We start from the raw sequence: 21,469 nt of genomic DNA, 5'->3' as shown, positions 1-21,469 counted from the left end.
TGAAACTCAATACCAGGTAGCTTTGCTCCATTGTTCACCAAAGATGTCAAGGGCAGCTTCCCATCTTTCCTCTTGGCTGTCCTTCTCAGCACCTTCAGCCAGCCTTCCCAAGCATGTTCCTGAGCACTATTACCTCTTTGGTCATCATTTTATTGCAGAGTAACTGGCGAAGAACAAGCAGCAGTGCCAGTGTGTTTGCCCTCCCATCATTCCCCTCACATCCCCCGACAAGCTGCTCCTCCTGCGGGGACAAGTCACCCTTGACTGCATAGAACCCTTCACATCATCTCAACCAGGGACTCCTCATGGACCTTTCTAGCTAGCACCAGCCCCCCACTACTCACTCAGCACACCCACTGATTTTCACCCCAGAGTCCATATTATCAGTTGCCTTCTCTCATTGCCAAAGAGCACAAGAAAAGCAGGTGCAAATCTCTCTATGAGAGGCATGATTTTTTTCTCAAAAAAATCAGGTCATTTGCTGCAGCAACCCTTTTGGATTGGAAGCATGTGCTTCCTTTTGCCTCCAGTTTGAGGGACAGCAAAAGTTGATGCGCAATGCAGAATACTGCCCACCTTCTAAAATTATCAACCTGACAACTACTTTCTTGGGGAAAATACTCTGTGTCAACTCCCAAAATAAGACTCTCTGTGAGCATCTGAAGTCTTACAATTTAAGTAGACCTGTGGTTCTTTTTATTACAGTTTCATTAACATGAGCATTTATATAGATGTACTATGCAAAACAACTGCTTGCACACAGGGCCTGGAAAGATATGGACTGCACAGGGATGCAGGCAGAAGTCACATTTTATGTCCCTACTCTTGTGGCTTTGGCACAGACACTTTACGGTATTGCTGTTGCTGCTACTTGTACAATGGCAACATATTCCAATTGATAGAAACACTATTATATACGTTATGCAAAATTTTAACCAAATAATGGAAAACTAAAAAGGCCACAGGGAAGGAAGTACAGGAAGTAGAAAAACTTTCAGTTTTGGTAAAAGCAGGAACAAATGCTGGGAAAAAAAAATTTGCTGCTTGGAGGAGAATGACCTTACAATGCTACAGTTACCTTATGTTAAGCTACTAGCAGATAGTACTGAAAAATACTCAGCTTTTGAAGAAGAATAAAGAATAGAGCTCTATGAAACAGCAGATTTGGGGTTTTTTAATATTTTTTTTAGTAGTCAGGCAAAGAGTTAACCATTGAAGCAGAAAAGGATTTTTGTTATTTATTCTGTTTACTGTGTACATCCATTTCAATAGGTCTTTTGACATGAATAACCGAAGACTTCTGAAATTCATTTATTTTACTAAATATTTGACATGTGGAATGGAAAAAACTACTTGTGAAAGATTAGCCATAAGAAATCTTATTTAACTCAAAGAGAGGTAATGCTGAAACGCTCTGAACCAACCTTCATCTCTGCCTAAAGCTTTGCATTTCATCAATGTGATGTGGTATACAAACACAAAAATCTTTCACTCATGTCTCCCTGCCCAACAGCCACAAGTAACAGCCGCTGGATGTAACCTACCCATACTCAGTGGTCATTCAGTCACCTCCACCAGTACTGGCAAGCTGTCCTGAACAAGAGAGTACACAGAGAACATACTCGTTATATTTAATACTGGTGATACCAATTGCATTAAAACTGTATGGTGAGCTTACTGTAACCACTTTGGCAAATACTCTGAAGAACGTACCAGTATAGTTTCTCCACTGGACAGCTTGCTCAAGTGGACAGGAGAGATTTAGAACTGAACTTCAAATCTCTCTTGTCTACAAGTTCCAGTCCTGAATTCCTTTTCCCCTGACTATTCATAATTATTCCTTTCTCTAAACCACACTTTCTATTCTATGCAGTGGAAAACATTTTAGGTTTCAAATCAAAAGTAGTATCAGTTTCATTAATCATTTAAAATACAGAGGAACTATTGTGGACAAAAAAAAAAAAAGAAATACAGTTTATTTCAAATCATTTGCCTAATTCACATGCAAACTGGTTTGTATTAATAAAAGTAAACTGCATTTAGAAACAGTTTGGTTAGCTTTTAACCTTAGCAGTATTGCTGTACAGCTGAAGCTACACTGGTCAATATAATTTGTTTTGACTTAGGGAACTGTGGTTACATAGGTATTAAAGACTTTCCACAAAGAAATATTTATCTCATCAGTAGCCCCTCTGCTGCACTCATCTATGTGAAATATTTCATCTGTTAATCCCAAGTTTGAAGACCATATTCTTTGGAGCACTGCAGTCAGAAGAAAATACAACAAATATAAAAAGATAACTTGGTAACTAGCAAATAATACAAGATTACAGTAGTAACCGAAGTATTCTCATGTACTATTTTAGGCTAGAACACTGAAGCCTTAAACAATTCCCACATTTTAGCACTGACACGGAACTGCAATACACAAAGTACATAAGCAGGGAGGAAAGCTGCTTTGCAAGAGGTAGAAAAGGTTTTATAAAATCTTTAGGCACAATTCTTAGCAATCTTTTAAAAGCCATCAGAAAGTTACAAAGTAATAATGACCATTATACATATATTTGTACAAGTCTGTTTATTTTTACCCTTTGGAATAAAAGTTACTATTTCATGCACTCTCATATAATCTTTTTTCTCCTGTATTGTTTGAAGACTCTTTTTTCGTATACCATATGTGATTACAGAAGTTTTACAGGCTCTCAGGAAGTCTTATCATCAGGAGTTGTTCAGCAAAACTGATGCACTGTTACTTAATGCTTTTTCAAGAGAAGCAAGGGAATGCATATGCTATTTGCGTAGGTTCATGTATCAAAGAACAGCAAAACACACACTCAAAATCCATAAAAATATTATTCATTCTTTTGGTTTACTTCCACTTCAATCAAGAAGAGAATGCTTTTAGAAGTGAACTTTTTCTTTTCTAAAACACAAATTTCCACAAATGTATGCTTTACAGTGCAGTGCTTATACTCAAATTTTCACAATATCCATAAATCAAAATACCAACATCACTACATTTACCATGAGCTAACAGACATTCACAGATAAATCTTAGTGTCAGTTCAAAAAGATGCCTTCTTTGAGCTGAAGTACATAAGGCTTTACTGGTAACAAGTTCTTATCGAAGATTTGCTTTATTCCTGTCACTGTATCTTTTTTTGCCCATTTTACTTTTTGTCTTGGTCTTTTTCTGCATCCAGAAGCGCTGAACGGATTCCTAGCTTCTTCAGCTCTTCTACGAGATCCCCATTCTGATGCATCTGGAGGAGTATATCACAGCCACCAACAAATTCACCATTGAGGTACACTTGTGGGATGGTAGGCCAGTTAGAGTAGTTTTTTATTCCTGCATAAGGAAAAAAAAAAAAAAAGTATTAAAGGTTTTCCCCTCCTCTCCAAATAGAATGGTATTTCAAACAGAATACATTGCTTCTACCTGACAGTACTACTGACATTTTCATTTCTTTCCCATTAGGGCAAAAATTTATATAGATAACAGGAGCACTATGAGTAAACTACATTAAAGTTAGGTTTAGTTCTCACTCCCATTCAAAGATGGGGGTTGAAAGATACGGAATCAGCGCTTATACTGACTTCAAACAAGAGCTGGGAAAACATAGTGTCTCTTTCCCTCCCAAGTATGATTTTTCAATCTATTACAGAAATGGTAAGTTCTGAAAAATATTGAGGACTGTTTACATTCACTTATCCTTTATATTTCCCAAAGGGATTTTAAAATACTTTATGTTCTTCTGAATTCACACAATTATACTTACTACTGCAAGTTCAACTGCATGATATGTTTGCTTCTCTAGAAGCCTTATGAATTTCAAATTGCTTTATCTTTTACTGCCAGACCTTACAGCCCATGGGAGGGGCACAAAGGCTGAAGTCTCTTTAAAAAAAGCACTCATTAAACAAAACAGCTCGAGTGACAATTATGAATTATAGAATTAAAGTTTAAAACTGTACTCCATAGAAGACAAACCTAAGACCATCCAAAATATTAACTCATCAGCTGGTATAAACTGAATCCCAACTTGTACTTAAAGACACAAAATTATACAGAAGAATCATTAGATCTAAATTGCCACTTTTAAAACGACCCTTCACACAAAGCCATTATTTCTGTGGCAGAGGAAACTAAATTGTACATCTGCATGCTCTTATACCAAGCCCTCTAGCACTTTTTTAGATACCAAGTTTTTATTTCAACATTTTTGTACATTTTCAACATGCAATGCCTGGAATTTTTCTACCAAAGGCACAAAATACCATATAGCAAATTTAAGCCTAAAGGCAACAGAAATGTCTTTTCAGATCATCAAAGTCCATTCACCTTGGAAGACAACCCTCTAAACAAGCATGTACTAGCTTTAGCACAGGCTGTCAAAGTACTAACAACAAATACTAGACCTGTGTAGCAGAAAACACAGGGGAATTTGCTTTCCCCTTAGAATACATTCTTTAGAGATTAAAATGTTAAGGTAAACCCCAAGATACTTGATGTAAAAAAAATAACCGTGTAAGCAAATTATGCTTACTTTATTGGAACTTAAGACACTGTATTTTAATAAATATGCGCAAGTGCATAAATACACAATGGGATTAAGATTTTAATGCATAAAAAATGAAACAGAGCTAGTAATTCCCCTTAGTTAAATACCAGTGTGTTAAAAAAAAATAAATCCACTAAAATAATAGTAATCCAGAAAAAAATAATATTGTTGTGACAAAGTGTTCCTAACCATTAAGTACAAGATCAGCGAGATTTTATTCTGACTTCAGATTTTGTGCATGGACAACCAATGCTTCCAAAGTCCAAAACAGCAATTTTAGCATATAAATCAAGGCCAAAGGAACTCATAACCATCTAACCTAATCTCCAGTATCACTACCTGTAACTACTTCATTAGTATTTCATTAAAACCTCTCTCAGTTGTTTAGATACCGCTTGCAGAAATTTTAAGTTTTGATGTCAACTTGTGTTTAGCAGTACTTTTCTTAAACTCTTCTTGGCCTTTAAGTACTCAGAACAGCTCAAACTGTCCTAAAAATCTTTTAACCCATAATCCTTGTGATGAAAAACTTGAGTCCCAATATTAAGGCATGCTTAAGGATAACCCTACTGCTCAAAGAAGACACTGCAAACATGAAAAAGGGTTTGGTTTTGTTAAGATATGGTAATGCTAAACATGAATTGAGAACCAAGGGCTCTGCATCATAAACCTACTGCTAATAAGCATTCCAGGGTAGTATTTACACTAATTTTTCTTTCACAGAAATATTTTCAAGGGCCCAACTGCACGTACATAGAAATGCTGACAGTACTTTCAAGGATGTCTCCAACTTCAGATAAAAATATGAATACAACCCAGCCTAGCTGCTCCGTGTGCTGTATTTCATGCATTGGACAAACTGCTTTAAATGCCTTCATGCTGGGGCACAACCAGATTACAAACTGAACACCTGAACTGGCTAACCAACTCCTAGCTTAGTAGAGCAGTCACTATGTCAGTAGTGCTAAAGCAAGTTAGCTTTGTCTATGCTCGCTGCACTCGGAATGCGCTGTTGTGAATCCCTCCACAGTACAGACAGGCACCCCATCCAAAGGGATCTCCTTTCCCCTCCCTGCAGATTAACACTTCCCACTGTGCTTCAGAAGCTGCAGCTTCTGCCTTCAACCACTGTTTGCTTTCTACAACCACCCTCCACAGATCAGGTTTACAGTTTGACAGCTGGGCTAGCACACTTTAAGGTGACTGTGAAACCAGAATCGGTGCAAGGGGTACCCAGCGCACTCCCACCCCATTTCCCCAACTCCAGTTACCAATTCTCAGCCTCTTTCTTGACAGCATGAACACTAATGAACAATGGGCCACATCAAAGAACTGACTCAAGCAACCACTCTTACTCCTACCGCAGTTTCTCCAAAAAGCTGCATGTTTTCATGAAGACCATTAGTACAAGTGCAAACATGACTTAGGGGAGGCTAGCCCAAGGGTGGAAGGAAGTATCAAGATCATTCACTTGGCAGCATCCCATGCTTAGGTAATGTAAAGCAACAATGAAAATACCCAAGGGTGAACTATCACAACAATTCAAACCAGTTTAAACCACCACTTTTCCAGTATGTCATCCCAAGCGTCTCTGCTGCTGCAGTGACCTGAACCACCCTCATGTTGTCCATCAGCGGAGAGCAGGATCACTTCTGGAAGAGACAACTTAGACAAAACTTGAATTGCCATGGAGTCCAAGAGTGCCAAGGTCTCTTAAAGCATCTTCAATACAGATGGATTTGTGTCAGGGAAACATAGCTCAAGTTCAGATAAATTACATGAAGTACCAACAACTATCTAGTTTCACAGATCTGCATGTGCTTTTAGGTGAAAAGGCAAGGTAGGGGAGTTGTTTTTGTTTTACAGCTTGCCATATTTCAGCACAGGACATGTTTCAGCAATCAAACTGTAACAACCAGAAGGTAAGGTGTTTCAATAAATACAGGAAAGAAACCAACCAGCACTTCAAACATGCCTGAATCACCACCTCTCCGACAGCCTGTTCTTACTGCAAACGTGTAATCATACATAATATGCAAACATTTAGAATCATTGAATCATTTAGGCTGAAAAGACCTTTAAGACCATCAAGTCCAACAGTTAAGTTACGTTCATGAAAATTTTAAAGATATTTAAGTTACGTTTTAAGTTAATCTTATGCAATTTTTTAAGCTAACATTTTAAGATACTAAAGTTATGCTCAGGTGAATACAAAGCTAGTGACCAGCTCACAGACAGCAATCTCCTTGCAGATCAGTCTTTAGTTGTTGTATTTGATATGTGCACAGCTAAAGGTTCAGCATCCCCTCACTAACCCCACGCAGTGCAGATTACGTCTGCAGAGAAGGCTTAGGAAAGCATCACATGGGGTATATTGAACTTTTCAGCACCTGAGGCCAGATCGCAGAGGAGACAAAGAGGGCCTTCAGGCAGTCACTGCTGCATCACACTTGGAAACTTACAGAGCTACAGCTTCTGGCAGCCCTGCCCTCTCCTCTGCCAGAGACTGTCATCCACAGAAGCAGGCACACACTGGCTTTTTAGGGTGCAGTAGGTAATACAGCTGAAGCAGTATGTCAGCCTGCTGGCCTTGAAAGCAGCTGTGTTGTTCCCCAATTCGTCAAAGCTCCATCTCTGGTTCTGGCTCTGGCACTCACCTCACAGTACAACAACCGAGTTCAACTCGTATGCCCAGTGATCCAGTTAATAAGCTGAGCTGGCTCTCCATGCAGTCGGACAAGTGCCAAAGCTGGTGCATGGCAGGGAACAGAACAACTTTTTTAGGCACCTGAGAACCTGCAGGATATTGTGCAAGTGTACGCTCTGTTACTGCATTCAGCATGGCTTAGCCAAACAGTCCGGATTAAACCACTAATTTCAATTTAAAGCTCAGATAGCCAGGAGGGAAATAACCTCTCAGATCACCTAACACAAGCCAGAGTTCATGTGGAGGAAAAATGTAATGTGCTCAGAAGGGAGATCTTCCTGTTACATAGGAATAAGAGACTATATATTCACATAGTCAAGTCCCCAGAGATTATAACTTAAACACACGTTGCCTGCTGAAGGACTCAAAAAAGCCCTCTCAACCAAAAGTGAAATGCTAATGGCTTGATTTCAAGGTTTTATTTCCTCCTGTTTAGTTTGAGTTTGTTCTAGTAAATTCAGATACGTAAATACAGTTTAGAAAACTACCATGATGTGCTCATCTACCAAAGACAGTAGATTTACTTGAAAACCAAAATTCTTTAACAAAAAATGTCATCACGCACAAATTCCAGTATTTAAGCTCTTATATCAGCTATTACACCTGTGAACTGAAAAGCAACCAAGGATTAAAAAATCAGCTTTTCAGCTAAAAGCTGAAGAAAAACTGACCCAAGTCCAATGATACCAAAACCACAGAAGAAGGAAATCACCTGGCACCTGCCAGCACGTGGCTTTAAAGCACATTTTAGTGTATTCTGGACAAGGATTGTTAATGCCATGCACCTGCATGACAAATTGCTACACACTATTATTTTTTTTGTTGTTTTAAAACTTTCTCAAATAGCCACATAAAACCTCAACAGTAAGCTATGCACACTGAATAGGCAAAGAAGGCAGAAAAGCATTACGAGAACAGAGTACTAGCCTTCTACAGCTGGCAAAAAAGCTTCTATAGAACTGCTCCTACCACTTAGGCAGCAATGGTAAAACTATTACTAAATATTTCTTGTGCAAACGATTAGCATAATTTTGTAATCAAAAGAACCCCAGAGGGCAGTGCCAGCAAGGAATCAAGTGGTACAAGTCCAAACCATTCACGGAATTTCACCATGCTGTTCACGGGGAAGAAATGATCTGCTAATGAAGTATTTCAGGAGTCTTTTAAGGCAGCTTTGTATTTATTAACTAGGCAAGCCCGTGCAGCACAAAGAGCCTGATCTCCAAGAGTTACCCTGTAAGCTAAAAAGGCATTCGGCTGATAACTAAGACGCTCTTGGACATAGTAAGGGTTAGGGAAACCAAACCGGGACGTCCAGGCAGAGCAACCTTAACAGCACATCCCTGTGATCCACTCCAAACTCCCAAACCTCGGCATGCGGACCTGCTCACCAACCCAACCCAGCCCAACCCAACCGAAAGCCCAAGCAAGCGAGGAAAGCAGGTGACACCCGGAGAAGCGGGCAGGGGCTGCCACCGGGCGCCCCCCAGCCCCCCGGGGGGGGAGTCAGCGGCGCCAAGGCAACCCCGGCCCGCCAGCAGGGTCCCACACGCCGGAGCCTCCCGAGGGCCTTTCCCACTGGAAAACCGGTACGTCGGGATTACGGCTCCGGCCCATAACGGCGGCGTTTCAGAGGGAGCAGCCAGGGCCCGGCTCGGGCTACGCGCAAGCCCCGGCAGCGGGGGGGCGGCACCCAAAGGTGACCCCGGCAGCCGCCGCGCCCGGCCCCGGCCCGCCACTGACCTTGGCGGAGCTCGGGGTCCTGCAGGACGTCGTGAGCGCGGTAGTCCTCCACGCCGTGCAGGCGCAGGATCTGCACGACGGCGTTGCTGAAGCCGCAGAGCGGCTGCGCCGGGCTGCCCTTCATGAACACCACCACCGGGTGCGCCCGCACCAGCCGCTCCACCGCCTCCCGCGACCCCGAGCCGCTGCCGCCGCCCTGGGCCCCGCCAACCTCGTCGCCCCCCGCGGGCGCCTGGCTCAGCGGCCGCCCGGCCCGGCCCCGCGCGGCAGCGGCACCCAGCCGCCAGCCCAGCCGCACAACGCCGCTCATGCTGCCCCACCGCCCACTGCCGGGCCCCGCCGCGCTACGCCGGCCCCGAGCCAGCGCTGCCCGCCTATTGGCGGAGAGTGGGAGAGATCGCGGGGGCGCGTCTCCTCCGCATAGGCGCACTCACACGCCAATCAGCAGCGACAACCAGTACCGCGAAGATACAGAGAACCTCATCCCACCCAGCAACCCCGAGGCTAGCTTTCCTATATGCGGAGGGAACGGCGCCTCTGATGTTGTATTGGGAGAAGCACCCGTCAATCTAACATGGGCTGGTTAATCCCCGCCCTCTCCGCGTTTACGATTGGTCAGGCTTCCCCCGTGCGGTGTTATGCTCGGGACGCCCCGGGGCTGCGTGGTTAGCGTTGAGCTCCTTCCGCTTCCGGGTAGCGGCTGCTCGTGGTGGCGGGGCTCGGTGCGCCTCAGCCGCCCTTTGCCTGCCTGATGCGCAGCGGCGGGATGGCTGTGCCGCTCTTCCCCGCCGTGGGGCCGCCCGGGCCCCCCGTCCTCCCCGCCGGTTCCGCGGGGCGGCAGGGAGGGGAGGGCGGCGCGGTAGGGGGGCCCGCCGGGCGGCCGTCGCCGTGCTCAGCAGCTCCCCTCGGGTCAGGCGTGCGGGCAGGCCCCGGCAGCGGCGCGGGCTGAGCGGAGCCGGGGGAGCGGCGCGGGGCGGGCTGGTGAAGCCGGGGGATGTGCCCGGCGCCGCCTGCCGCGGGGGCGGGGGGGGGGGGAGTTGCGGTGGGGGCTCGGGGGCGAGCCGGGCGTCAAACCGGTGTTGGACGCCCAAACGAATCCCGGGGAGAACGGGGCTGTGAAGGGGCGGGCTGCGCTGGTGTGTCGGCCGCCTGGGCTGGGCGAACCTTGCTGGTGGGGCAGCATGCTCAGGTGTGCGACTTGCAGCGGTGGAAGTGTGTCCTCAAAAGAGCAGCGCTGTTGAGTCGGCACCTTTTGTCACCGTAGGCAGCTGGCAGTGCTGGATGAGTCTGTCTCCTTGGCAGCTTTGGCTGTGTCTGACCTGTTTGCCTTCACTGGCTCGGCTTTGGTTGCTTTTTTAAAATGGAATGAAGCAGGTTGTTTATATCGCTGAGAAACTAGCAGGTGTTTGCATGCTTTGCTTTAGTGCTAGGAGAGAAGAGCCGAGCAACCGGTAGCTTTGCACAGCTTGATCTGTCACTGGAGCAGCTGGCAGGGGTGGCAGCAAGATGAGGAGGTGGGAGCAAGGTTGGGCTGGGTGGCTGCATGTGCAAAAGGTGGAAGATACGCAGAACTGCCCAGCATCAGCCAGAGAAATGCTGAACTCGGAACACGTACTGCAACAGCGGTGTGTACAGCCAACTTGGAGCTCCTGGGCAGAGACCGGATTCTTTCCAAGAACTTCGAGCAGAGCATGGAGGTCTGCAGCAGTCAGGTCCATCCTGTAAGTAGAAGTGTTGAAAAGTTTTTTGACTAAACCACACTCTATCACAAATGACAAATAGTAGAGTATTTCTGAGTGTTAATTTACACTGCAGCTTTAACGTCTGGACTTCTGGTGTACTAATGGCCATTTGTTAGTTGCCTTTCTAAAGAAAAAGGTTTTTTCCACCTGGTTCTGCTCATGTGAGAACTTTACAAACAAGACCAGCTTGCCTTCAGCATTCAGAAGACTGTTTGCTAGTTCTTGGTATTTGTGGAATCCGGCTGATGCTTGAGTGACACCTCGCTTTTCATTCTCTATATAACTACCTTCAGGCATCATTTCTGTTGCCTTTTATTTAAACTTAATTAGAACACATTCCAAAGGGAATTGTGGCAAACTTGCAGTTTGTCATCCAGTGTAAATAGGTTATGAATAAAACAAGTGTTGCCGCAGTATTTGAAAGTATATTTATTTATTTATGAAGAAATACTTACTGTTATGAATCTAAAAGCAAAGTTCACATATTGTATTGCTATGAGCGTTGTGTGTTTTCTGTGTGAGTATGTTTTGTTTTCAACAGAACATTACAAGCCAGGCACAGTTATGCTGATCAAGACACAGAGAAGTTTTTGTTTTCTGTGGTATATATCTTATGATTAATGTGGTGTAAGGTTGTGCAATATGTAAAAAAAAATAAAAAAATAGTTCATGCTAGATAAAACTTAAATAAATTCTGCAAAGCAAAAATAGGTTTTTCTATTTGTTGAACTTGTACAATATACAGACAGGCTTAGTAAGTGTTAAGTCCCAGTGGTCTTGTTTGTTCATTTAATCTAGCAGAAAGCCTTCTGCCAACTTAAGATGCTGGGGAGTCAGAGGGGAATTAAATGAAAATGGAATAAAAAGAAAGATATCTTCCTATTCTTAAAGGCAACAAAATGTCATCTTTCAAAAAAAAAAAAAGTTAGGATATGAATATTTGCCTTCCCAAATTCCATTCTAGCTGTTTCTACAAGGAGATGGTTCATTGGAAATCTTAAGTGAAATCGGACATCAAACTGAAGTGTAATAAACCCTTGTGAGGATATGCTCGTTCTGGAATAACGTAACCGCAGTTGCAGTTTAATCCTCTGTAGTCCAAGAGATGCCCTTGGTTGTTAGTACCCTGGGCATACCAGGCTTGCAGAGAGAGCACCTGCGTGAGGAAGCCGAGGCATGCCTGTAAGAGTCCCAGCAGCAACATGCGCAATATTCCTCTAACAGTTACGATTCTGTTGCCACGGAGATAATGACTTATCCCATGTCATTATTGATCTATCAACAGTAAGAGCAATCTTGCAGTTTGATATTGTTTAGCAAATAAAGTAACACCTGCTGAACACAGAAAAACTGCTATAAATGTTAGAAAGCTTCTCTGAAGTCTGTGTACTGGGTTAAATAAAAGTACCTGAATTTGTAGTTACTCACTGTAGTTTTGTGAGATTGACCTGTGAGATAATATTAAGGTTAACAAAATGCTTTTTAATAATATTTAATATGGTGAAATGCTTTTGGATTAGGCAAATAGAGTGGAGCAGCACTCTATTAGTGGATAAACACTTCCCTACTGATAAGACTTAGAACAATTAGAACATTCTAGAAACAAAGAGATAATTACTTGTTGTGTGCTCCAGTCTTCTATCAGTCTAAGTGAAACTTCTTGTATTTTCCAGATAATGTTTTAAATCATCTGTTTGGAAGAAATATTAATGGAATTTCCATAAGACTCCTGACATTTTGCTGATGTTCCTGTTAGAAGACCTATCGCCTCATTTTGAAAACAGTAATCAAGGCACCATTATTCAAACTGCAGGGCTTAACACTCAGTCACAGATTAATTATTTCAAGGCATTCTGCTGCTGAATAGAATTACTAGTTACAAATTAGTGGTTTGAAGTTCTTCTACAGTGCACAAGAAAGTAGATATCTAAGAATGATACTGTCAGGAGAGAGGGGGTGTTTTTGTTTCTAAGAAGCAGGGAGCTAAATTAGCTGGTGAGAAAGATCAGAAGAAAAGTCTCACTTCAGCTTATCAGAACAGGACACTTCTTTGTGTCCAAGTCAGATATGTGTGGTGTTCTGTCTTGTGATAGTGCCTGGAAACGCAGTCCCTTGTGCCTTAACAATTGAGCTCTGCTTAGGTGGTTTTATTGCCTCTTTAAGCTTTTCAGTGAGGTGGCTTGAGCTCCGGCTGTTCTGCATACCAGGTGAATAATTTCAGCATATCATCAAGGCAACATCTGGCACCATCATATCCTGAAGTTTTGAAAGCATTAAGAATGCTTAAAATGTACCTACAGTTTTGGACTGCGCAGTAAAAATCTGTGTGGGATGCGTAAACTGTGAATGCTGAAGACACATCTGTTAAAAGTTCCTGGTTATTTTGAAGATGTGCTAGTTTGAAAAAGTTGTGCTACAAACAGCAGAAATGAAGGACCGTTATAGGGATTTTACTGATGTAGAAATTCAGGTCCCATTGGAAATTGACATTTTGGAATCTGCTGCGTCTAACTTCCTGGTTTTAGATCTAAACTGGAGACCTATAAGCAAGTTTGTTTCTGAACTAGATGGGTAATTAGATAATATTTATGGAATTATAGCCTATTCCAGAAAGGGTGTTTGTGTTGGCTTTAAAATACAACGGTCAATTTCATAATGACAAAGGCGAAGAATATATATGAAATTACCCAAGTCAGTTTAACTGATACTGATGGGTGTTCTGCATGATCTAAGGTAGTTTTTTTGACTTGGTTTATGTAAGGATGCCTTTGGCAGAGCGGTCTTGTTAATAATCAAAGGACAGATGCTGGAGCCTCACGTTTAACAAATAGAGTTGAAGATCATGTTCAAGCTTGAATGTGGACCTTCAAATGAGACACTTTGGACTGCAAGCTTGCTTCTTAATGACACTGATCTCAGAATATGCCTCTGTAGTAACGCTCTGCTTTGTGAATTGTGATGCTGTCCAGGGGCAAGGGCATGTAGTATGACCTTTGTAATAGAAGAATAGTTATCCTTTGGGATGAGCAAGCATCTTGCAACTATTCTGCCTGACCAGAGTCTGTGAGACCATTGTACCTTATTTGCAGGTGGTAATGGTGCTTGAGTCTTTCAGTATTACTGGGGAAGCCTAATTTTATGTACATCTAACTCTATATGCAGAGCTGAAAAATGTTCTCTCTAATGAGAATACCTCTCACCTAACACAGGAGTTAGGAATCCCAGAATCTTTCATGGGGCTCAAAAAACACTGGGCAAACTCAAGAGGAAAAATTGATCTGCTAAATATAAAGATAACATTATAATCCCAGTCCCTAGTCTGCTATACCTCAAGACTTGATCCAATAATGACAGGCATGTCCTGTTCTTTGCTTCCTGGGCATTCACTTTTGACCGGTGCAGCGTCAACAGGGTATTTAATTTGGTATGGTGTGATTTACTTAAAATGCTGGAAATGTCTTCTGGATTTTCATAACTGCAGGGAAAACCCCAGGGCACTGTGCCTGTAAGAAAGGTTCTTGTGCCCCAGTTAAGTTCTACTGGTATACTCGGTGTATTAGCCACAATGACAGGAGTGCTTTTGTTGGTTTAGCTCATTTTAAAGAACATGCAGTTGCAATGAGTCAAGAAAAGCTCAGATTAGCCTGGATTTTGTGTTCTTGAGGGGGCTTTGACAGGTTCGGTCTGGCAGATGATGATCCCTCTGTTGCTAAAATGGCAGGCTGTAGTAGGTGAATACTTGTTGCAGAGAGTGATTGCATCTGTTCTTGTTCAGCATTTTTGAATACCCCTATCTTTTTTTTTTTTTTTTTTTTAAATTACAGTAAGGTATTTTTCTTGTCATTCTGAGAAATGTATCAACTTGCCTTAACTTTAATGAACAGTGCTGGCTATTTGGTCTCTTCTGTTGCAGAAGACAGATAGTACTATGCATGTGTCATCACACGTGAGTTTCAATTGTATGAGATATTTCTCCTACAAGAGTTTTGCACACATTGCTGTATTTGTAGATTGAATTGTTATGGAGAATCTTAATTCTAAGGTTTTTTTTAAAAAACTTCAGTATGTTTAAACTTGTACTACAATATTTCAGTAAAGACTCTATTTTTTTCATCATGCACCCTTTAGTCTTTCAGTTTTTTCTAGGAATGCGTGTACGTGTTTTAAGACATTTTGAAGTTGACATAAAATGTCATGACATTTAAAAGTTGTCATTTGTTTTAAGACAAATGAAGTTGTCATTCTTTGAAAAAGAACTGTCTTCTAGTCAATTCTGTGACCCTAAACCAATGAATTGCTGTTGCTTAAACTTTGTTTGATAAACCTGTATTGAAGTAACTCTGGCGAGCCTGGAAGCTTTTTGTTAAAATGTTAGTCTTCAGTTGCTAGTGTTATTAATGTAATATTATCTTAAATGTAATAAGCTCTCAATTACTCTCACATTTTTACATTAATCAGCTGTATACCACGTGCTTGTAGAAATGCAAAAGTGGTATTTTAAAGCAGGGATGAAAAAAACCTTAAGTGAGTAGCTAAACTAAAATTACTTATTGCAATCAATTGTATTTGTTGTAAAAAGATGTTCCTAGTCCTCTATTACATAGTCTTGTGCAGAATAAAATGACCTTCATCTCAGTTGCTTACATCTTTTTCATATGGATTGAAGCTTTCAAGTTTTTATGCCAGCTGGAGTTCATTTTGATTAAATTTTCCCACAGAACTTGTGCAATAGTTTATGCTATACTAAAGAGAACTTGCATTTGAATGAGGCAGCTGTGGTGTGGAATTTGAGGGCTTGAAACTTTACTAAGAACTGATCTTTGATAGCAGTGTGCGTGGAAATCTGCCCGCGTGTGGCTCTGGCAAGAGGTTCTGAAACTCCAATTTGTCTACAAACTAAATTGAGCTGAAAGTATGTTGTGTTTTTTTCCCCACTGTATGTGATACTCTCCTTGTATTTCCGAACTTTTGTGGGCTGGGTTGGAGTCAGTTTCCAGTAGTGAAAGTAAGGAGAGGGTGCGCAAAGGTGTGAGAAGCTGGGACTCTGCTTCCAGAGGGGAATGGTACAGACAGCTGCACCAGTTGCTTCTAGAGGTGGATGGGACAGTGTCGTCTCTCCAAGCCTATTGCAGTGATTGTTTCTGTCCCTTCAGAGAAGGGAGATTCTCAGACCAGATGTGTAACCTAAAATGGAACATTTGAAATGGGTAGTATGGAGGGGAGAGGGAATCGGAGTGACTAGGAATATGGGTGAGGCTGTAGCAACTAGGTCTGATGGCACAGACAGCAGAAACGGCTAAAGCAGCGCTGAATAAAATTATAAATAGAACAGTTTGGGGGTTTTTAAAAAAAGTCTGCCGCAATTGAGCGGTACATGCAAAATACACTTTCACAAGAGCATGGAAATGAAACCTCCGATCTTTTAAGTGAGAATCTAGTGGCAGCATGTCTCAGCTTTCTTGTGCCACTGGTCATCTTAGTGACCACCCTGTCTATGGTGATGAGCAACCAGCTTCTGATCTTTCAGTCACTTCCTACAACAAGTTACCAGTTGCGTTCTGATCCAAGGTGGTTTGTGCAAGGATCAATGTGAATCTGCATTGTTTTTATTGATTGGCTTCTAAGGAAACAAACGTGGATGCAGGTTGTTAAAGGAATGCTCTTATAGTTGCAAAGTAGAACACTCAAATGTTAGATTTAAGCTGGACAGCTTTCAAAATCATGTGCATAGGAGGTGAAACCAAAGTTTTTATGACCTCTTTTTCCCCAGAAAACGTACATGTTCAATGCATAGGCATTGATTTCTTGGTCTACCCTGAGGTTCAAACAAAGGAAGGGTGCTTGCAGGAGGATGGTATCAAAGCCTTTAATATGTCCTCCTTAGATGGATGTTATTTCAATCTCTGCTATGGAAGGAAGTCTGGAAAATTGTTCCAAGTGCAGTCCTCGACAGTGCTCACTGCTTGGTGTTTGAAGGGTGACTTGGAAAAGTTCTCAGCCCTTGCAATTGTAATTGGAATCAATGAAGCAATGACTATGTGAAGTCAAAATATGAAGTATTAAAAAAACTATTGTGAAAAGTTAGGTGTCTTAAATTGGGTTCCTGAAATCAATGGGTACTATGAACTTCTGTATCTTAAATCCCTGCCTGCAAACCACAGATACTGATGTTGCAGGTAAATTGTGAGCTCCTGTATGTTGAGTGCTCTGAAAAAATGTCTGTGAATACAGTGGGAATATTTTGGATTGCTTGGTTTTCAGAGGAGTTTTTATGTGGTGTAAATAAAATTAGACTGAAAGGCTAACAAAAACTTAAAATGAGGAGAAGGAGTGGGGGTGTTGACATACTTGCATTTCTAATACATTGGCTCTGTTCTCAAGCTTTCAGCCCATATATCTCTTGTGGGAGGTAAAAATACAAATGCTTAAAGGGGAGGCCGGAATACTTGAATTTTTAGATTGCTACACTTAAAACCAAAAACTTGTAAAGCTAGAAATACCGATATAAAGAGGAGAGAAGTTGAGGGGGGGGTTGATATTGTATTTTCTTCCTGTCCTTTTTTTGTACTATTAAGACCTGTATCTCTTTAAAATCGTGACTGTTCAAAGAACAGGGGAGCTAACTGAGAGAGTGCTGCCAAATACCCCATATAAATACTGTGATTTTCTTGCTTCTGACTGTGCGCACACAGAGTTTTTAATGCTTGTAACTGCAGGACACAGACATACAGGTTGGTTTGGTGGTGGTTGCTACCATTTATTTGCACTTCTAGAGGGCAAGCAGTTCTTTCACAGAATAGGCAGCTTTCCCACAAATACAAGCAGCACATGCACTTTTCCTAAATTTGCATTAAATAATTGTATGGAAGCTCTTTGTAATTTTAATGTTTACCTTTGATGACTGAATTGCAAGAAAATAACTTAAAGTTTCAATGCTGCAGTGCTCTGAAGTTCATAGTAGCTTTCCTCCCTTGCTGATGTACGTGGCAGCTGAGATTGTTCAGCAGTCTCCACGGACATTGCTAGCAACTTGCAGGATAAAGACCTTATACTGGCAAGTTGTGTGCCATTTAATTGTAGTATCTGTTGGACTTGTACAAAGGCCTGTTTAATAATCAGCTTGACTTCATTTAAAACAAAAGCATTTGCACCCTGTGAACAAAAGACTGGGGAAAAGCTCTGAGTTTTAGAATAATCACTTTTCTGGTGACAGTGGGGGGTGCTTACCACTGAATCATCCTTGGATTCCTTTCCCCATCAGTCGCCCTTTTGCTTTTTGTTCAGAGACTTGTTAAGATACTGATTTTTCAATTGTTGCTAGTCCTGGGAGGCATGGGGAGACAAAGGTACATCTTAGCAGCTCTTTTCTGTCACTGTACTTTAGTTTGAGGCACTCGATTGGAGGAAGTTGATCTGCCCTTTTGTAATTTCACGCTGGACTACTGTGGCAAATGATTGAAGGTCCACCTGCCATGGAAGGAGGAAAGTTTAGTTCTATGGTCTTTTAAACACTGGTATACAAGAGCTTGTTTTTTGTAGCATGTGTTTTCCTATCCCTTAAAAGACTAGATGCAACCAACATCCCTGGAAGTGTTTAAAAAACATGCAGATGTGTGCTTAGAGGCATGCTTTGGTGGTAGACTCGGCAGTCTCTGGTTAGCAGCTGGACTTGATCTTAAAGGTCTTTTCCAACCTCAGTTATTCTGTGATTCTATGAAAAGCTAGCACTGCATACACTTAAGCATACAACCTTCCACTTTGTTGCTGCTTCCTTCACACTCTCAAAGCAGGAATCAGCATAACCCTTCCCTCATCTGCTTTCTGGTATGGCTAGATTGTTGCTGCTCCAGAAAATTTAGCCTTTTTCTGTGGGCACATTCAGACTCCCTAGTGAACTCCCTGTCTGTCTGCAGTTGGGAGGTCTCTGGGTGCTCCTGCAAATACAGTCAGTAAACCTTTTTGGTCTGCAGAGTTCACAGCACAAATCAATAACTGTATAAAATCTGAATCTTCTTCAACTGCTGTTTTAAGTTTAAAAATGCTATTTATATGTAGGATTATTAATCAACCTAATTAATTTCATACACTTAAAGTGGATGAGTATTGATTCCCTCCCACACACACACACCATGTTTAAATAGTATATAAAACACATGCAAAACAGATATTATCTTTCATTTCAAAATGTGGGGACACAGTTGGACTTGTCTTTATTCCTATACCAGTTTACTATGGATGTCAAGTCTATGTTCTTTAATTCATTTTCATCTACAAGAATCTGATTTAATATTAATAATATGAAGATTTATAGGTAAGAGAAATGGTTTCCAGATTTAATATACCAGCTATCATTTGATTTTTAGACTATCTTTCATGTCTTTGTAGGCTTGCATGGGATTCACAAGTAGTGTGTGCTCATAAGTGCAGTCCTCCAAACTGCACAAGCCTCAGCAATCCCACTGTCTTATCTCATCTGGAGGGAGAAATGTCATATAAGCAGGCTTCTTCATTTACAAGTGGAGAAACAATTATCTTATCCCCCCTTTCCTCTCTCAGTCTCTTTTCTCAAATATACTTTTATACCCTCCTGCAGTTTGCAGCCTCCTATTTCCATGTTATCTTCCTAACATGTCACTGAGGACTGTAAAGACATGGGAAAAGAGTGCTATGCGGAAGTGTGTGCTTTAAAATACGTTGTAAAAAAGGTAGCTGAAAGCAGTGGAGATTTCTCAAAGAAACAAAGTAAATTCAATGTTTTGTTCTGGTTGCAAAACGTAGACAAGTTAGAAACTGTTTGCTGCATAGCTGCTAAACTTGCTGATGCCTAAATGTTGAAGACAACTTGCAGAAAAAAACCCTTAAGTTGCCCTGGGGGATTGGAACCCAGAGGAAGCTGTGGGACATGATAACTGGCTAGTGAAGATGCTCCTTGGGGCAAAGAGAGTTGTGTCTTGGGGTGTTACTCCTACCTCATCTGTGCCTCTGACTTGGTCTATGTTCAGTTGTTCTCTGCCTGACACTTTTGCTTGAGTATATTTTTAGACACAAAATTATATTGGTATTCAGTCTTAATTTTTCCCCCCCTATAGAAGCTTCCTTTTAATAAAGCCAACATAAGGACTTTTACTACTGCAGATGCATCAGAAAAACTGCAACAGTGTAGTTAACAGAAAAAGGTAATTGTACACTTGTTTTTCTGTTTACTAGCTGTGAAGTGGTATTGCCTTCAAAGTTCCAGTCTGATCCTTTATCAGCTTTTAACACCTCAGTGTACTCTTTTGGGCATTGAGTGTTGCTGCTTATATTTAGAGACAAAAAAACTTTTGAGTGTTTTCAGACTGTTAAAGTTGTGTAGGTACCAGGCTGAAATCAAACAAGACCAGAACCTGTGAAAACCTGCGAAGAAAATAGAACAAAGAGCATCATTATTTCTTCTACCTCAAGACAAACATTGTTTGATATCAACATGGACAGTGAATGTTATGAATGTTTTGATAGTGCTGGGGGACTCCAGTATCATCAGTGACAACTGTTCCTTTACAGCGTATGTTCCAAATAAAATGGTATAATTCAAGCAAGTGGTGTTTGTATGAAGAATCCTGATATATCTGGTGCCTGTGCTGCAGTCTGTTTTGCTCATCAATAAATCATAGAATGGTTTGAGTTGGAAGGAACCTTAAAGGTCATCCAGTTCCAACCCCCTTGCTGTGAGCAGCGACACCCTCCACCTAGACCAGGTTGCTCAAAGCCCCATCCAGCCTGGCCTTGAACACTGCCAGGGATGGGGCATCCACAGCTGCTCTGGGCAGCCTGTGCCAGTGTCTTGCCACCCTCACAGTAAAGAATTTCTTCGTAATACCTAATGTAAATCTAGATAATTTCTTCCTAATAGCTGATCTAAGTCCACCTTCTTTTAGTGTAAAGCCATTTCCCCCTTGTCCTGTTGCTACATGCCCTTGTAAAAGGTCCCTCCCCAGCTTTCTTGTAGGCCCCCTTTAGGTACTGGAAAGCTGCTAGAAGGTCTCCCTGGAGCCTTCTCCTCTCCAGGCTGAACAATCCCAACTCTCTCAGCCTGTCTTTATAGGAGAGATGCCCTAGCCCTCTCTCATCTTTATGGCCCTCCTCTGAACTTGCTTTAACAGGTTCATGTCCTTATGTTGGAGGCTCTAGAGCTGCATGCAGTACTCATACTCCAGGTGTGGTCTCATGAGAGCTGAGTAGAGGGGAAGGCCTGTTGGTCACACTTTTTTTGATGCAGCCCAGGATTCAATTGGCTTTCTGGGCTGCAAGAGCACATTGTCAGGCTGTGTTGAGCTCTTTTGTCTACCAGCACCCCCAAGTCCTTCTCCTCTGGGCTGTTCCCAATCCATTCTTTGTCCACCCTGTATTGATACTGGAGGTTGCCCTGTCTCAGGTGCAGGACCTTGCACTTGGCCTGTTGAACTTAATGAGGTTTGCACAGGCCCACCTCTCCAGTGTGTCAAGGTCCCTCTGGATGGCATCCCTTCCCTCCAGCACATCAACTGCACCACACAGCTCGGTTTCATCGGCAAACTTGCTGAGGGTGCACTTGATCCCACTGTCCATGTTGCCAACAGAGGGGTTGAACAGCATGGGTCCCAGTGTGGTATGGATGCCTGAAGAACACCACTCGTCACTGGTCTCCACTTGAATATTGATCTGCTGACCACAAGTCTTTAAGTGTGACTATCCAG

General features: G+C 42.1%; 2 protein-coding genes and 1 non-coding gene across 3 annotated transcripts in view; 2 read left to right on the top strand and 1 right to left on the bottom strand.

Annotated features, from left to right (window-relative positions):
- Positions 1–1,212: 1,212 nt before the first annotated feature.
- Positions 1,213–9,386, bottom strand: GLRX5 (glutaredoxin 5). Its single transcript, XM_056345020.1, has 2 exons — positions 9,013–9,386; positions 1,213–3,349 (listed from the first exon to the last, which is right to left on the bottom strand). Exons 1-2 carry the CDS (start codon positions 9,320–9,322, stop codon positions 3,171–3,173), a joined length of 489 nt encoding a protein of 162 aa, XP_056200995.1. The 5' UTR covers positions 9,323–9,386; the 3' UTR covers positions 1,213–3,170.
- Positions 9,387–10,043: 657 nt separating this feature from the next.
- Positions 10,044–21,469, top strand: part of SYNE3 (spectrin repeat containing nuclear envelope family member 3) — an 82,193-nt gene continuing 70,767 nt past the window's right edge. Inside the window, exon 1 of the mRNA XM_056345012.1 lies at positions 10,044–10,733. The gene's annotated coding sequence lies outside the window, so the exon portion shown is untranslated. The remainder of the gene's footprint in view (positions 10,734–21,469) is intronic.
- Positions 11,843–12,115, top strand: LOC130153316 (small Cajal body-specific RNA 13). Its single transcript, XR_008823320.1, has one exon. It is a non-coding gene; the product is annotated as a small Cajal body-specific RNA 13 (non-coding RNA).

This window comes from Falco biarmicus, chromosome 7 (assembly GCF_023638135.1).
Source record: "Falco biarmicus isolate bFalBia1 chromosome 7, bFalBia1.pri, whole genome shotgun sequence".
NCBI lineage: Eukaryota > Metazoa > Chordata > Aves > Falconiformes > Falconidae > Falco > Falco biarmicus.
Note: the sequence above shows the minus strand (reverse complement) of the source record. Positions and strands in the feature narration are given on the sequence as shown.

Bases quoted from the DNA above. Each gene is read 5' to 3' on its own strand.
- GLRX5 (XM_056345020.1), bottom strand. From the start codon at position 9,322: ATGAGCGGCGTTGTGCGGCTGGGCTGGCGGCTGGGTGCCGCTGCCGCG. The intron at 3,350-9,012 runs GTCAGTGGCGGG...TTCCTTATGCAG, and splicing joins GGACCCCGAGCTCCGCCAAG to GAATAAAAAACTACTCTAAC.